At 41.2% G+C, this 15,636-nt stretch overlaps 1 protein-coding gene across 1 annotated transcript in view; it reads right to left on the bottom strand.

The window, feature by feature from the left end:
* The window catches only part of TAFA5 (TAFA chemokine like family member 5), a 363,876-nt gene that overhangs the window by 236,649 nt on the left and 111,591 nt on the right, over positions 1–15,636 (bottom strand). The window contains exon 2 of the mRNA XM_075727778.1: positions 12,748–12,834. Within this exon, the coding sequence (XP_075583893.1) occupies positions 12,748–12,834 (87 nt within the window). The remainder of the gene's footprint in view (positions 1–12,747; positions 12,835–15,636) is intronic.

The following is a 15,636-nucleotide window of genomic DNA, read 5'->3' as shown; positions in this document are numbered from 1 at the left end:
CTGGATGTAATGAAAGTTCTATACACTATAGCCATGCAGTACAACTGAAATTATAAAGATATCTTGTGTTAATAGGTGATAAGAGTTTAACATAACAGATAACATCACTAATTCCAAGTGAGTAAAAGGGAAATGAAAGCAGAAAAAGATATATGGTAATTATATCATTTTGAGATGTTGTAAGAAGTGAAGATTATGTCAGTTTTCTATTAAGACCTGCCTCTGGAAAAATAATAAGCAGTAAATATTACGAAACATGCAAAAATTGGAAGAGCACGCATTAATAAATAAAGTCAGACTTTTAATTAATTTTACATGTCATTCTTCTTAAATCAATTGTCTTGCATACAAAAGAGATGCCTGGTGTATGAACTTGTACTGTCAAATTGTCTCAGGAGATATGTGCTATCAGCTAATCTGATCAAGCTAGGCAAACTGGTGGCTTGCTTGTTTGTTCTTTGGGACTACAGGAAATTATCCTTCTGCACAAGAAAACAATCAAATGAAAATGTCCAAGCATTTAACTTAGGAATTCGACCACACAGCTGAGTTACAAACAATGAGCCCATGTAGTTCATTAGGCTCTGATGGGAAATTAATCTTTTTGCCAAGAGATCAACAGTCTAACAACATCATGTGCAATGAGGCATACCATTCCTAACTTTTTTTAAGTTTTAATGTAAAGAGCTAACTCTGATATCAGAAAAGAATTTCAGATCTTCTGAAGGTAAGGTAACATGTATTCTTTATACATATTTATTTAGTAAACTAATGTGGTAGGCTTATGGTTAAATGATTTGCTAGTCCTTCCCTCACGCTTCTTTCTCTTGTTTTCTTACTGAAAGTGATAAAAAAAGGTTTTAAAATGAAAAAGAAAGGAAATGCAAATCTTGCTTTTGCAAACTGTTTACAATATATAGCTTAAATCCTCTGTTATCTATTTCTCTTTCTCTTATATGCCTGTATTTGAATATATTATGCTTAACCCAATCATTTTTTATTGGATATTTTAAAAGTTCTTCATAAAAAAACCCCTCAGTTATACCATGTAGACTTTCAATCAATTCCACTAAACTATTCAGTGTCATTATTGAATCTACAGGGAGGAATACAGGCGTTGCTGAAGTAATTATACGAAAGGGGTCAGAATGCTATTGTGGAGATTAGCACCCATCAAGAACAGGCTGACAACTAGCCCAATACATGCAATCTGTATTTACAGTAAGTACTAAGTTCTCGGTGTTAAACAAAGCAGAAATATTTTGATCACAGATATAAACAAACTGATGGAATTAAGTTATCCGACAAGCCCAAGAGCTTCAGTTTCCTCTCTGCAGTCCACATTAAGAGTGGCTGTACATCCTGGAGGAGAAGCAATGTAAAATGTGTTAAAGTGCTTGGTGTATGGCCATGGTTTCTGCTTTTATATATTAATTTGCTCGCTTTCTACTCCTACAATGCAAGAAGAAATATTTGAAGTGAAACAAAATGCTTCTTCCTTTATGGATTATTTACAGTAACACAGGTCTCAGTATCAAGCAGTGAAAGACTGAAGAAAAAAAAAAAGCAGCATAATGGCAAATACTGACAAAAAATAGCCTGAAATGACTGGCGATATTTCATTCCGCAAAATCTCCTCAAAACGAGTCATCTCATTAGACAGAGGTATATAAATACACTAGTCCGAGCATTTTAAAAGAATGTTAAATAAGTGACTATGTGGGAGGCATTGCACACAATGCAATTAAAGCATGGGTAGGTTTCTTAAAGGAGAAATCGCTGGCACTGGAGATATCTGGATAACGCTTCTTAATTAACCAAATCAGGCAAATCAGTGTTTATCCATGTCAGAAAAGATCTGTGAAAATGTACAGTCTCGTGCTTTTTTTTGGACTGACACTAAATTAAAACCAGTAGCGATACTTCAGTGGTTGCAAGGTTGTCGCTTTGCCCAGTCTTGAGTGAAACTTTGTCCCAGTCACATAAAAGTTTTTTCCATGCTTTGCGCAGCCAGCACTCCAAGCTGAGCTGGGCTCCTTCTTCGGGCAGCTGTAATCTCAACTATATTACAACGCTAAAAAAGAATAAATGGGTTCACCAAAACCCCCATATTGTTGTGTTAGATTTGTTAACACTGCTTAAAGAACATCACTGGGCTTTCCCACACACCACCAAGTATGTATACATCTCTCCGGATTCAGACTTGACTCTCAGACTACAGTTTGCTTTACAAGTAAGCAGTGGAATCATTATTTTAGCAGAGGGGAAAGAAAAAGTAATTTCCTGAGGAAAGAAAACAAAACAAAACAAAAACCAAACCAAACCAAAACAACAACAAAAAAGGAGCAAAATCCCTTTATCCACTTAATCAAACATATTTTTTTTTCACCCAACTCACACAGGAAGAAAAAGAAGCAAGCCTGCCACACAATCCAAACTATTTTCTCCCGTAAATTGTAATCACAATTTTCTGACCGCAAGGTGGAAAAAACAGGAGCCTTGAAACCACGCAAAGGCCTCTTCCAGTTTTGGGGCAGAGAGGAGGAGAAGAAGATGCGAATGGCCAGGATTTGCTCTGCCCTGCCCTTTCCATAGAACTTTAGTGCCATCTATTGAAAATCTACTGAATAAGGAAGAGGGAAAGGATGCCTATTGATTTGGTATAAAAATAAGACGTTTACTTGTTAAGGGGTTTTTGGTTTATTAATACTCCCATGATGACTGCTGTTCTGTGGTCATCTGATAGCAACAAATATTTTCTATGCACTATACATGCCCCATAAAGAAATGAGACATTGGCTAAAACATTGAATACAAACATCATACAGATTTTATATATATCTATACATATATATACACATTTACCAAGAATGTAAGTCTAAAGCTACCTATTATCTAAAGGAACAAAAATGAGAAGGCTTTAACGGAAAGGAAAAATAGCGTGGAAGCACTGCTGTAAATAGAACATACTGGAAACAGTAAAAATAATTAAGGCACCTCGTAAAGACCTTAGTATTAAAGAAGAGGGTATGTAGACATGCAGATATAATTACCTTCTTTAAGAAACTGTGAGTGGATGACAAATATAAGAAAACAGCAGATCGCTGCTCCTGCTAGTGCCCATAAAGCTTTCAAGAGCTGCATCTCGGTCTGAAACTCAGTAAATACCCAGAAAGTCACACAATGAATTTCCACAGCGATGCATCAACGCTTCCCTCCGTGCGCCAGGCGCGGCGGCTCCCGGCAGGGACCACACTCCCGAGCAGGGCGGGCGAGCCCGGGGCTGCGGAGGAGGGGCCGGGGCTTCACACCCCGCGCGGGGGCAGCGGCAGCGGCAGCGCCGCGCTCTGCTCGCCGAGGCGGCGGGCGCGGGGCCCCATGAATCAGCGCTCCGTCTCCGCGGGAGCCGCGCCGAGCCGCGCCGAGCCGAGCCGCGCCGGCGGCGGGGGCAGGGAGGCCGGCAGCGCCGGGCAGGGCTGCGCGGGAGCGCCCGCGGGGGCGCGGGGCCGCCGCCCGCTCAGGGCGCGCCGCCGCCGGGCGGCGCGGGGCGCGCGGGGGCCGGGCCCACCCCGCCGAGGCTCCGCGGGAGCCGCTGCAGCATCGCCGGGCTGCGGGCGCCGCCGGCTCCCCCGCTCGTCGGGCCGCCGCTCCGCTGCTCGCTGCCACGGCTCGGGGAGGAGAGAGCGAGCGGGGAGGGGAGGGAGCGGGGGGAGGGAGGGAGGGATCTCTCTTTACTGCAACTTCTCCCGGCTGGCGGCAATTTGTTGCACCCCCCCCTCCTCCCCCGGCTCGGAGATCCTCTCTGCTGCGGCGGGGGGGTTGGGGGGGGGTGATTCGGTTCATCCCGCCATCCCCGGCAAACGCGGGGCCGCTCGGGGGATCTGGCAAAGGTCGCCGCCCCCCCCCCCCCCCCCCCCTTGGGCTCGCACCTCCGCCGCCGGGGCTCCTGGTCGCCCGGCTCCGGGAGCTCCCCCGGGGGCCGCGGCCGGCGCCGCTCCCTCGCCCGGCAGCGGGGTCGGCCCCGTCCCGGCGCCGCTCCCCGGCGGCGGCACCGCAGAGCGCCCGCCGAGCAGCTGCGCCGGGCTACGGCGGGGGCTCTCTCAGTCTACAGCTCGATGCCTCCGTTGCAGCCATCCCCACGGAAAACGAGAACGCGAATGAAAGAATGCCATGAATCAGGGGAAAAAAAAAAAAAAAAAAAAAAAAGAAAAAGCCGAGGCTGTGATTTTGCTGCCGCCCTCCCACTCCAGGGGAAGGACCGCGCCGCGGCGGCCGGCTGCCGTAGAGAAGCCGGGCGGGAGGGCGGGAAGGCCGGGGAGGTGCTGCGGTGCGGAGCGGTGCGGTGCGGTGCGGAGCGGTGCGGAGCGCAGCCGCTCCGCGGGCGCTGCGCGCTCGGCCCCGCCGCCGCGGGACGCGCAGCAGCGCAGGGCGGGGGCAGACAGGCGGGGTCGCCCCGACGGACGGGGCCGCCCGGTGAGGGCACTGATGGGGCGGTGCGGGGGCCGGGGGAAGCGCTGCCGGGGGCGCGTATTTGGGCAGCAGAGGGGGCTGCGCGGCGGCTGGCGGGGGGCACCGGCGGGGGCCGCGGGGCGGAGCGGGGCCGGGGCCGGCGCGGCTGTCGGCGGGCTGCGAGCGACGGCCGCGTCGCCCCCGAGGGCAGGGTGGAGCGGAGGGGGCCGGGGCCGCGGCAGGGGCCGGGGCAGGGGCAGGGGCAGGGGCCGGGGCCGGGGCCGGGGCCGGGGCCGGGGCCGGGGCAGGGGCGGCTCGCAGCACCGCGGAAAGCTGCGGGCGGCCGGAGCGCCGGGCGGCCTCGGCGGGGCGGGCGGGACAGGCGGCATTGCCGGGCACGGCTCGGCACGGCTCGGCACGTCCTCCCCACCGTGCAGCTCCGCTACAAGCGGGAAGTTGCTGTGCTCCGCAGGCTGGCTGTAGATTTACAGCGCTACATCAGCAATGACAGCAACGCACCTATGGCCGATGCCTTACCCCGGTGTGTCCGGGATAGAACATGAAGGAGCCGCCGTAGTTTTGACCAAGTAAGGGAATACTTGCACGCTAAGAGCTTTGTTTCCATAGCTCTTTGGTTACATGTTTGCATTTATGGTTTGTTTGTTTTTTTTTTTTTAAATACTTAATATTTTAAAAAATTCTCAATTTTAAAAACCGGGACATTTTCCAAACGCTGGGAAGGACAGATTAATAAAAGATCAATATTTTCGTTGGGCAAACATCTCCCTTCTTGTTGATGTGTGTTAAGTTCATCCCCATGCTTTTTGGTTTTTCAGTGATAGTGCGGAGCAACATTAAAAACAAATTTTGAATTTTAAACTTCACGCAAATCCCTCTAAACCCATTTATTGCATTTGCTGTGTTTGAAGATTACAGCAATGCAATGTTAAAACAATGTCATAGCTACACTAGAGATATTCCACTGTAAATCTTTCATTCTGAAATGTACACTTTGGTGAGAAATTGGCTGTGCTTGGGTGCAGTTCAAGTTGGGTTTTGTTTGTTTATTTGTCTTCTGGGTGAAAGAAAGTGCCAAGTAGCTAAAGAAAATTCACACATTTTATACTTAAGCAAACTCAAAAAAACCTCAACCTGAAATAACAGCTTTTAAGTCCACAGATAAGTGGATTTCAAAAGTGTCTCAAACTTAAGAGTTTATGCAGTCCAGGACAAGCAATACGTATCTTTCAGTTTGGACGTGCCAAGTTTGGAGAGAAATCCTGTGAAAAATTTTACACATTACTTTCCTTTTTGACTAAAAGCATGTGAAGACCCGCTGTCAATGGGTCAAAATCCCCAAATTGCTTGCTCCTTTTGAGGTGCAAGGTGATAGTCCTTCTCCCATTTTAAACTAGTCGCACTTCTCTGAGCTTCTGAATTGGATGAATACTCCTGGGCTTCTGTGAGCTTTGGAGCAGACCCTTTCGTAAGCAAGACATCAGAATGCAGCGCGGTGCTTCCCGGCCACAGGGGAGTCACTCTACATGCACGCTAGTGTAAGTGGGAGCAAAATCTGGTTCAGCGCTCACACTGTACAGAGATATTTAGTCTCATAGCAACAAGGGATTCCAGAAGACTTCCCATTTGAGAGGACAGTGGTACCTGGCAACGCCACTTGCTGTACTAAATATGGTTCACTGTCGGTTTTGTTTTTTCTAAATAGCTTTGGACCTTTCAAATAGGGTGAGTTCTATTCAGAAATATCCGTCTTCAATTTCTTTACTTGTCACCTGCTTATAAAATATTAAAGATATCTCAAGTTACCATTGTAGACTTCTCTGGAAGACTTTTCTGAATAAATTCCACTGACAAAAATTCCCCCTTATCTTTCAGTCTATTAAGACTGGCATCCCTTACTAATGGAATAACACCCGTCAAACAACTTCTAAGCTGCTTAGGCCAAGAGAGATTTACAGAACTATCTGACTGTGAATTTTCATGTTTTTGCCAGAGCTCTGACCCCATACGTCTCCAGCAATACAGAGGCAAAAGGCTCTAGTGCCAGCAGTAGCTCCTGCCGCGGAACCACTCCACAGGAACCTTCTGAGTTGTGTTTCAGTGTTAAAGGAGGGATGCTCAGCACCTGAAAGCTGGTAAAGGCTGGTGATTGTGTTGGAAGACATTTCCAATACAGAAGACAGTTGCAGCTGGGAAAAGTAGTGAGGAAGCGAGGAATGCACTTTCCTGATGATCAAGGAGCAAGAGCAAATGCGTAAGAGATACAAGTTCTTCTGAGTTCTTATGGGAAAGCAGCACAAACATGAAGCGCATAATTTCCAAATGTGTGTTCTCTTTTGGAAATACAGCTCATTTGTTCTTTTTACCAAAACTTCAATCTAGTTCTACAGAATTAGTAAAACTGGAACTCTGTAGCAAAGACAGCCGCCTTTGCTCAATTCTAGAGATTTAAAAATATTATCTATATTCTGCGTTTAATTCTGTGAAAAGATTCTAACAAACTGTAGAAGATTTATTCTTCACTACTGACATATTTTATAAATAAAAATGGGCTAAAATTCCTGGAAAACAATCATGTTCAGAATGTATGCCATATACCTATAACTAAGCCCCTCGTATTCTCGGTTGTGTTGAACACCTTTCGCATAATTATTTTATGCAATAAAACCCAAAATTATGCATGGCCAACGCAGGTCTAAAAGCAGGAGCACAAGAGATGACGTTAGCCCATTTTCACTAATGAATTTGGAAACTACTGCTGGCTTTGAATCACAAAAAATAGAGCAGATGATATCTATTATTAGGTTATCTAGACCAAACCTTTGCCAATGCCCACTCGATTTCATTTTCGTTACTTTTGGGTTACTCAGGCAATAATCTGTCACCAGTCACTTGAGGCAATTATTCCAGCCCAGCGGTTGTCTCAGCTGGAATGTTTCTCCTGTTGCTAAGTTTAACATTTTATTTTGTTGAAATTCACCCAGTTTATCCTTCACATATGCCTGAAGTGGCATTATAAATCTTTAACCATTTTGAATCTAAGCAAAATAGATGATATATTGAATATATAGTAATGAATACAGATGGCTATATTTCCACCAATTCATTCTTGCAGCCTTTAAGTATTTTTTCCCTTCTATTGTCTGCCTGCCAATGGCTGGTTCACATTTCTTTGCTACTGGGCTAGTCACAACTACAGCAGTCCTCAAAATTTCATCACTGATCTTCAGCTGATGCTGGGTAAGTGCCACTGGCGTAGAAATTAATGTCTAAAGAGATTCTATTAATCTCTGTTTTGTGACATGATGCAGCTACCATAAGAACGACAAATACACATCGTTTTGATCACCTCCTTCCATGAACACCTAAAATCTTCACTTGTTTTTCCTTCACTTACCTAATTAGGTGATATGTTAATATGCCTTTAATAATTTTTTTGACAGGCCAACCCTGCTTCCTGTTCTTTCGCCTAGTGGCAGATTCATAAAAGGGATAGTGCAGCCTAGAAAATTTAGAATAACCAACGTGCAATTTCCTTGCTACAGTGCATCATATCTACTGAGAGCTTTTGAAGTTTGGGGTTTTTTTTAAGTCATTTTGTTGCCTTTCGCTTTTCAGTTGTATTATTTTGCTGTTCTTGTCTTCTTCCTACCATCTTACTGACTTTCTATTTAGGTATGATTTCCTTCCTCTTTTCTATTTATAGAGAAAGAATTGTGCCAGCAGTTCATGACATGTGGACAGTTGCCCATTGGGAACTCAATGCACTTTCTCCCACATAGCAGTCACCAGTTGGTAACAGCTTTTGGCCACTACTGACAAAGGCTGTATAGGAGCTACCTAAGAAGAAGTGAAAGGTTCTGTAAAACCACTATGATCCTTTGAACCACTGGTAAATCCCCCCAAAACACCAATCTGAAATGACACAATATGCCAGTCACAGATACTATGGGTAGTACAGTCAAACTATGTTACAATGCTCCTCCATCCATGTTGTACTCATGGGTTATCTTCCTCATATCTGCTCATCAAGCAATCTTCCCTTATATAATTCAAACCTTTAAACAGCTCTGAAATGTTGCTTTTGTCCTTTTTCATTTTACCTTATACACTCAACCTGTTAAAAGGAGCACCTAGCTTTGCAGTAGCTGCTCTGACACATTTAACAGCACAATTATAGATGACTTGGTAACCACCCATTGACTAAAAATAACATAGCAACTGAAGACACTTTTAGGTATTTATACTTAGATATCCCAGAGGAACCCTTCACAGCTCCTGTAGCTGCGGAAAACATATGTATCTCACCAAATGCAGTAGGCTAGGAATCCTCAGGGGTGGGGGCGGGGGGACGTAGGGGAAGTGATAACATTGCACAGCTGAAAGATTTCCCAGACAACACTCTGCCAGCTAATCCAACTCTTATCCAACTAGCTCTGCAATTAAGGATTCCTACTGAGAACAATGACAGCATTATGACCTGGGGAATTTTCTACATAGAAAAACCCCAAGACATCTGGGAAGACAAAATTTAGAGCCTTACAAAATCCAGTTCTGACACTGATGGTACCTGCAACCAGTACAGATCAAAGGAACTGGTGCCAGTATGCATATGAGAAAATACATGAGCTGTAATGAATGAGCTGCCAATGAGGAGGGAGCCAGGGCAGCATATCCTGTGTGAAGAACCTGCAGTGCTGAAACTCATTCTTGCCTTCCAGAGTACAGATTTTTTTTTTTTTTTTTTAATGAGAGATGCACCAAGTTTTCACTCAACCTATTCAGGAAGAAATATTCTAATGTCTGAAGAAAGAGACATCTAAATAATGTGATTTAATTTCTGTGACACATGATTACATATGCTATGGCTGCCTATGGATAGTTTTATATATTTGAGGGGAAAAAGAAACTCAGTCTTAAATTGACAGAGCCATACATGTCTTAATGGAGAACTTGCAATACTACAGTGCCCATCCTTTCCTGTTCCCAATTTTTTCTGGTTTGTTTATGGCCTTCATCTATTCTTGTTTTCAAAATATGCCTTCATTCGGCTAAAAAGACCTGTATAGGTAGCAATTTACATCCAGGAGGAGAACTACTAATCCCAAGGAGAGAGCCTACAAGGTCTCCAGGGCCTTTCTACCTGCCTCCAGTTGCAAGATTATTGCCTTGAAATGATAATGAAGTGTTCAAAGTCGGGTTGGATGGGGCTTTGAGCAACCTGATCTAGTGAAAGATGTCCCTGCCAATGGCAGAGGGCTTGAACTGGATGATCTTTGAAGGTCCCTTCCAGCACAAACCATTCTATGATTCTATGATTCTATGATTCTATGATTCTATGATTCTACGATTCTACAATAATTCAGAGAGAGCACATAACTAGTGAAACAATTAAGACTGGTGGGCAAGGCATAGGCTTGAATGTTCCAATGATTATAGGGCTATTCACAAAAATCACAATGAAATTGAGAGGCCTTATCCTCATATTTTTATTTTTTCTATATTTTAAGATCATCTGGATTTTTTAATGCTGCTCAAAATACAATTGTTTGCTCCTTTCTTAGAAAAAGGATTTGTATTATAACCAGGATGATTAAACACATGAAATTAACGGTATTTAGTTATGATCCACTGTTTCTAGCATCAATTCATGAGGGTCTAGCCTAAATGCACACAACTAAAATGCTGTAACATTCAGTGAATAAGTTCTTAATTGAAAATGAGAGCCATGGAGAAAGCCATGCTGAATAAGCAGTGAGTCAAGTCACAGAAAACCTTCATAGAATGGCAAATAGCAGTGTTGTATGAAAACGTTAATAAGCTAATATATTTGGAAGTTTTGTTGCTTCCTCCTACCTCAGTGGAGGGGGAAAATAAAAAAAAAAAAATCCAATTCTACAGGAGTGAACTTTACTATACAAACTCATACTCACTGGCAACTTAACCAATAAGCTCTTTGACCTATAGCTTGAACTTTAACCAGAGAACTTTCTTTACATTTATTTAGCTGTTGACTTTCTACCTCAAAACCTGGATATCTCTAAAAATGATCAGGAGAAGAAATCAGGCCACAATGGACACTTTCAATTCTTTCCATTAGCAATTCTTACTGTATTAAATAGGAAAGGGAATTGCAGCAAAAATGGAGCATATCGAGAATGAACCAGGCATCTCCACAGTTAGTTAGAACAGGTTCTGAACATCTGAGGAAGAGACAACGACTGCCTCTGTAATGTTTGAGCGCGCTGGGTGATATTACTGAGGGAAGAGGTAATCTTTGGTTGCTAATAAGCTAGTGGAGGGGAAACAAATATTTTTCAGACAAGTGTTAAGTGCAGATGCTTTAAAAATTATTCAAAACCTCAAATAAACAGTTGAAAATTGTTACATGCACAAAATTAACAATTATTACATTTTAAGTGTAAATTAAAAGGAGTTTACCACTATGGCACTTTTTTTTTTTTTAACCTAAAAACTCTCATGTTTTCAAGAGATCTACACCTGCATCAGACTGTGATGTTAAAGGAGGCCCAGAATTTTATATATTAAGTTTCTTCTGGGTCTGTGTTCAGGACTTCATTCCAAAATCTTGAATAAGTAAAGGAGAAAACGGTTTTTAAATTTATAGTCTTAAATCTTAGAACACAAACTTGTTTGTCATTCTGAAATATAAACCAATAATTTTACAAGCCATTCATGTATAATATAGTTCACTAGTTCTTGATAGTAAAGAGAAAAAAAAAAAAAGTGTTAGCCAGTCCCTAGCTTTTATTAGATATGGCCAGTTAATACTAAATGGTATAAGAAATATTTTGTTCAGTAGGATGAAAATGGATTACTGCAAGCTAAACTGAGATTTATTACTGGACTCTGTGGAATTAACACACTGGAGGCCCATCTGTGTACACCTGGGGTGGGAAAATGGCAGGAACTGCAGATTAATACAACCTTCCCTTGCATGCACAATCTATTATTTGCTTGTCTGTTTGTTTTTGTGGGAAGTTTATTTCTTCTATTTACCAGATACATCAGGAAGCCTATAGCTTACTACAGTTAATGTAGCAGCCACTGTATAGCAGCTTTCCACAAAACTTCTTGTGAAAAGCGTATTTTTAAAGGGAAACGTCCTCTTTGGTTTTGTTTTGAATTGTGCTGTTCTAACAGGAGCCATTTTCCTGCATGCTTATATTGTTTTAAAATAGAAAGCTTTAATTACAACATGAAATGGAGCATCTAAGGTTTTGGCATTTAACAAAAAACCCTTGGCACATGGGGCAGTGACTGCACAGTCTGAACTAACTTCTGTAAAAATCCTGTAGACATTGTAGCTGATTCAGCCAGATTTCAGATCAATAAAACATTACAAAGAGCATTATACAACCATTGCAACAGATAGGACATCCTTCTCTACAGCAGAATATGCACTCTCCCTTGGACATCGCTTAACCTTAAGTAGAGAAGGAGTGAAATGGATCATGGACCCCTCTCTGTGCCACCTCCTGGGAGACTTCAGCATCACACCTGTGCTGGACCGTCCCAGTCATCATACTCAGCAGCAGGCTTTTGAACAAGACACAGAACGCTTTCTCTGATTTCTTCACTTAATGCCCACTCAGTGAAAGCCCCACACCAACACCACATGTCTATACTGTCCTTCATGCACAGGTTCAAGTTCACTAGCCCATATGTGTTTAGTTGTTTGTGTCCATGTCTGAAAGGGCAAAGGAGTCACGAGAACTACTTGCTCCTGCCTGAACAAGAGTGTATAAAGTAATATTTAAATAGCAGACATGATAATGGCATTACTGTTTGAATGTGAGTTTAATTCTTAAACTACTGTATCGGTTAAGCCATGCCATCAGAAACTCTTTGACCCTAAAGTCACAGAAAAATCTGAGTATGGTTTACCTTACCAGTATACTAATATAATGGTAATATTATAACATTACATTAGTATAATATTATACATTGAATGGCTACTATAGAAAATTAGACACATCAGAAGTGGGTAATGATGAATTAAAGTTTTTGTGTATGAATTACCATATACAGATTAGATACTGTATTTAATTTTTTTAAATACCTGTTACTTTTTTTTCATTTATTTTGCAAAAAAAAAATGTTTATTTGGTTTTGTTTAACACTTCAGAGGAAACTGGTTTAGTCTATTCTGTCAGTAATACACACAATAATAGGTCAGTAACACAGTTTATAAACTATATGCTCTCAATCCATGCCATAGTGCTTTGAGAATGTGTTAACACTCAGTGATTTCCTTACCCAGCTCAAAAGCATCTTGGAAGCACCCCGGGCAATGTCTCATATACAGCCATTGAGGGTTATCCGCTCCAAAATAGCTGTTATAATCTGAATGGAAGAACCATAAATGATTCAATTGAAATCACTTCTGAAAATGCAAAAGGAAATGAACACAGAATAAACTACAACATTAGGGCATCTAACAGCCCACACACCTGAAGATTTAGAATTGAAGACTTTGGTGTTTCCCCTTACAATCACCCTACTGTATGTAACAGCTACTTTGAGATGCTGAGAACAGTATTCATAAAATTGACCTTCACTGATTTTAGAGGAGTTTTTTGCATCATTTCAGATGTAAGTTGACCGAACACATCCATCTGCATCTGACATAACTGAAACTTGGTAAAAGAGTCTCTCTCTCCCCATCTCTCCTTCTCTCTTTGAAAGAGGTTAAGTATTCATACCTTCCTGATAAAGGAAATATAGTATAGTACACAGCACTTACCTAGTTATGGCCTTTATAGTAAAACCATGTTAAATAAAAACTTAAATCTAATGCCACCAAATGTTGGATCCACAAACAGCTTGCTTTGTGGTTTTTTTTTTTTTTTTCTTTATGAAGAAACAATGCCAGAAAAACAATCTTTTTTTCACAGAAAACTGATGGAATTCTATAAAACCAGAGCAAATCAAGCTCCCAAAACACATGACAATTACTTCTAGAAATGAGGGACTAGCAAAAGACAGTATACTAATTAGAAGAATTGTTATGGTTAGAAAGGATATTTTAGATTTATTTTGAATACCAACCACATTTTATTTTGTTTTCTTCTTTTGCCTACACATAACAGACTTTTTTTTTTTTCTATTAAATATGATAAGGCTTGAAATATTTTTTTTTCATAATCACTTCAGAACAATATAGAGGAGATACGAGAAGCAGGTGTGTATTTCATGTAGGCAAGTGAAGTATCAGATAGTATGACCAACATAACATCTAACTGTACACTAAGTATTGCCTGAGGGATCAGTGAGGGAGAAGTTATTCTGTTGATGTAAACATGTGCAATTGGCATCAGTCTTAAAGACATGCCATAAGTATGAAGGTGCTGATGAACAATGTTGTCCTATCAAAGTGGACAGAATCAGCATATGACCAATGACTTCCTCTTGTGAGAAATAGCTGCAATTGACTTTGCCATAAGCAAAAGTCCTTACCCTTCCCAGATTATGTACCCTGCTGCTTCTCATACAAGAAAACATCCTCAAGAAGGCAGTCATTAAAACATAGTAATGCAACTGTAGTATCTTGAGTAGGTTTAACTGTTTTCCTTTTCCAGCTATATTGGCAAAGATGTGTATCTTCCTTTTGACAGACACAACATAGGACAAAAAATTTTTAACAGAAATTTGAATTTTCCACTGTTTGTGGTGTTCATCTTTTTTAATTGGCTGACTATCAGAACCGAGTTTTGCAAACAGGTGTCTTTTGGTTTTTTAAACTTTTTTTCCCAAATGATATTAATATTTATTATCCCAATTATTTTTTGTGTGATGCATACAGTGTATCAAAGAGGATTATTTTGACACAGAATGTAAAATATTTCCAATTTTTTTTAAGATGATAAAAGTAATCCTTTTGAGTTACATTTTTTCCTGAATATTTTGGTGGAGATTTTGTTATCATTGCAGTAGCCTACTATGAAAATATGTTTGTACAGGAATTTTTTGGTAATGAAGGATTTGACTTAAATAATACCTAATACACAGAAACATGAATAAACTAACAGTTGGAAAGAGATGTTATAGTATAAAACAACAGAAAGAAGACAATATTTCATTAACAATTGTTAATGATGCTTCCTCCCCTTGACTTTATTGATACTTTTCATTCAATCCTGCATCAAGTTATATTACAAAATCTGGAATTCTGATTAAGAATCCCCTAATACAGATCTTGCATTTATTGACAAACTGAAAGAAAACATAACTGTACTGAGTTTTTAGCTAAGTCCAGAAAACAGGATACAATACATGAGGTTAGGAGCAGCCTGATGGTTGTGAATCCAAGTTAAGATTAGGAGTTGATACTCATGGCTCCTTTTGTAATGAGTTTGTACAATGCTGCAATAGTGTACTTCACTTCTTTCTTTCATTTTTAGTTCTTCTGTCCAGGGTAGTATATGTTACATATGTGTATAATAGAGGATAATATCAACCCCTTTCAATCCCCAATACTCATAGAGACAAAAAAAAAAAAATAATTACAAAGCTCTGTTCTCCTGCATTGTGAGGAAAGTCTAACCATAGCTTAAAACAATATTAATCTTGAGAAGCCATCATTTCCACTATCATTCATATGGGAACTTTATTAAAAGCAATCCTATTCAGTACATATTCAAACAACAATAGTGGAGGGATGGACTTCACAGCAAACTGCAAATTAGTAACAAGCAATCCCATAAACCCCAGAACAAACGAGGCCTGTTTTCCTGTATGTTTACAACTTGTAATTGACTGCAGGCTTTGATTTCCTACAGTTCGGTATTTTTTAAGACCGTGTTGATTCTCTACATCTAATTCGGTAGGTGAGGACATAGTATTTGTTCCCACCATTGGGACATTTATAGGGTCTCTGTCTTCTGATGATCACCTATATTCATAAACCTTTTGAAACTTCTATTTGATACTTCTCTCTCTGAGAAATTTTGTTGAACTCAGCCCCAAAATGAAAAAGTTTTACATGGATGAACAACAGATATCCTGTTTCCTGAGCCTCAAAAACTGCAGAACCTCTTCACTGTCCTCAGGGACGGCTCACACTCTTCCAAATCCCTTACTTCCATAATTTCTCTGCTGCCACTAGTTTCAACAAATAAATACAAAACAAGCCATAACAAAACAAAA

The sequence above is a fragment of the Pelecanus crispus genome, chromosome 1 (assembly GCF_030463565.1).
Source record: "Pelecanus crispus isolate bPelCri1 chromosome 1, bPelCri1.pri, whole genome shotgun sequence".
In the NCBI taxonomy this organism is placed as follows: Eukaryota; Metazoa; Chordata; class Aves; order Pelecaniformes; family Pelecanidae; genus Pelecanus; species Pelecanus crispus.
The sequence above is the reverse complement of the archived record's forward strand: the minus strand, read 5'-3'. Positions and strand labels throughout refer to the sequence as shown.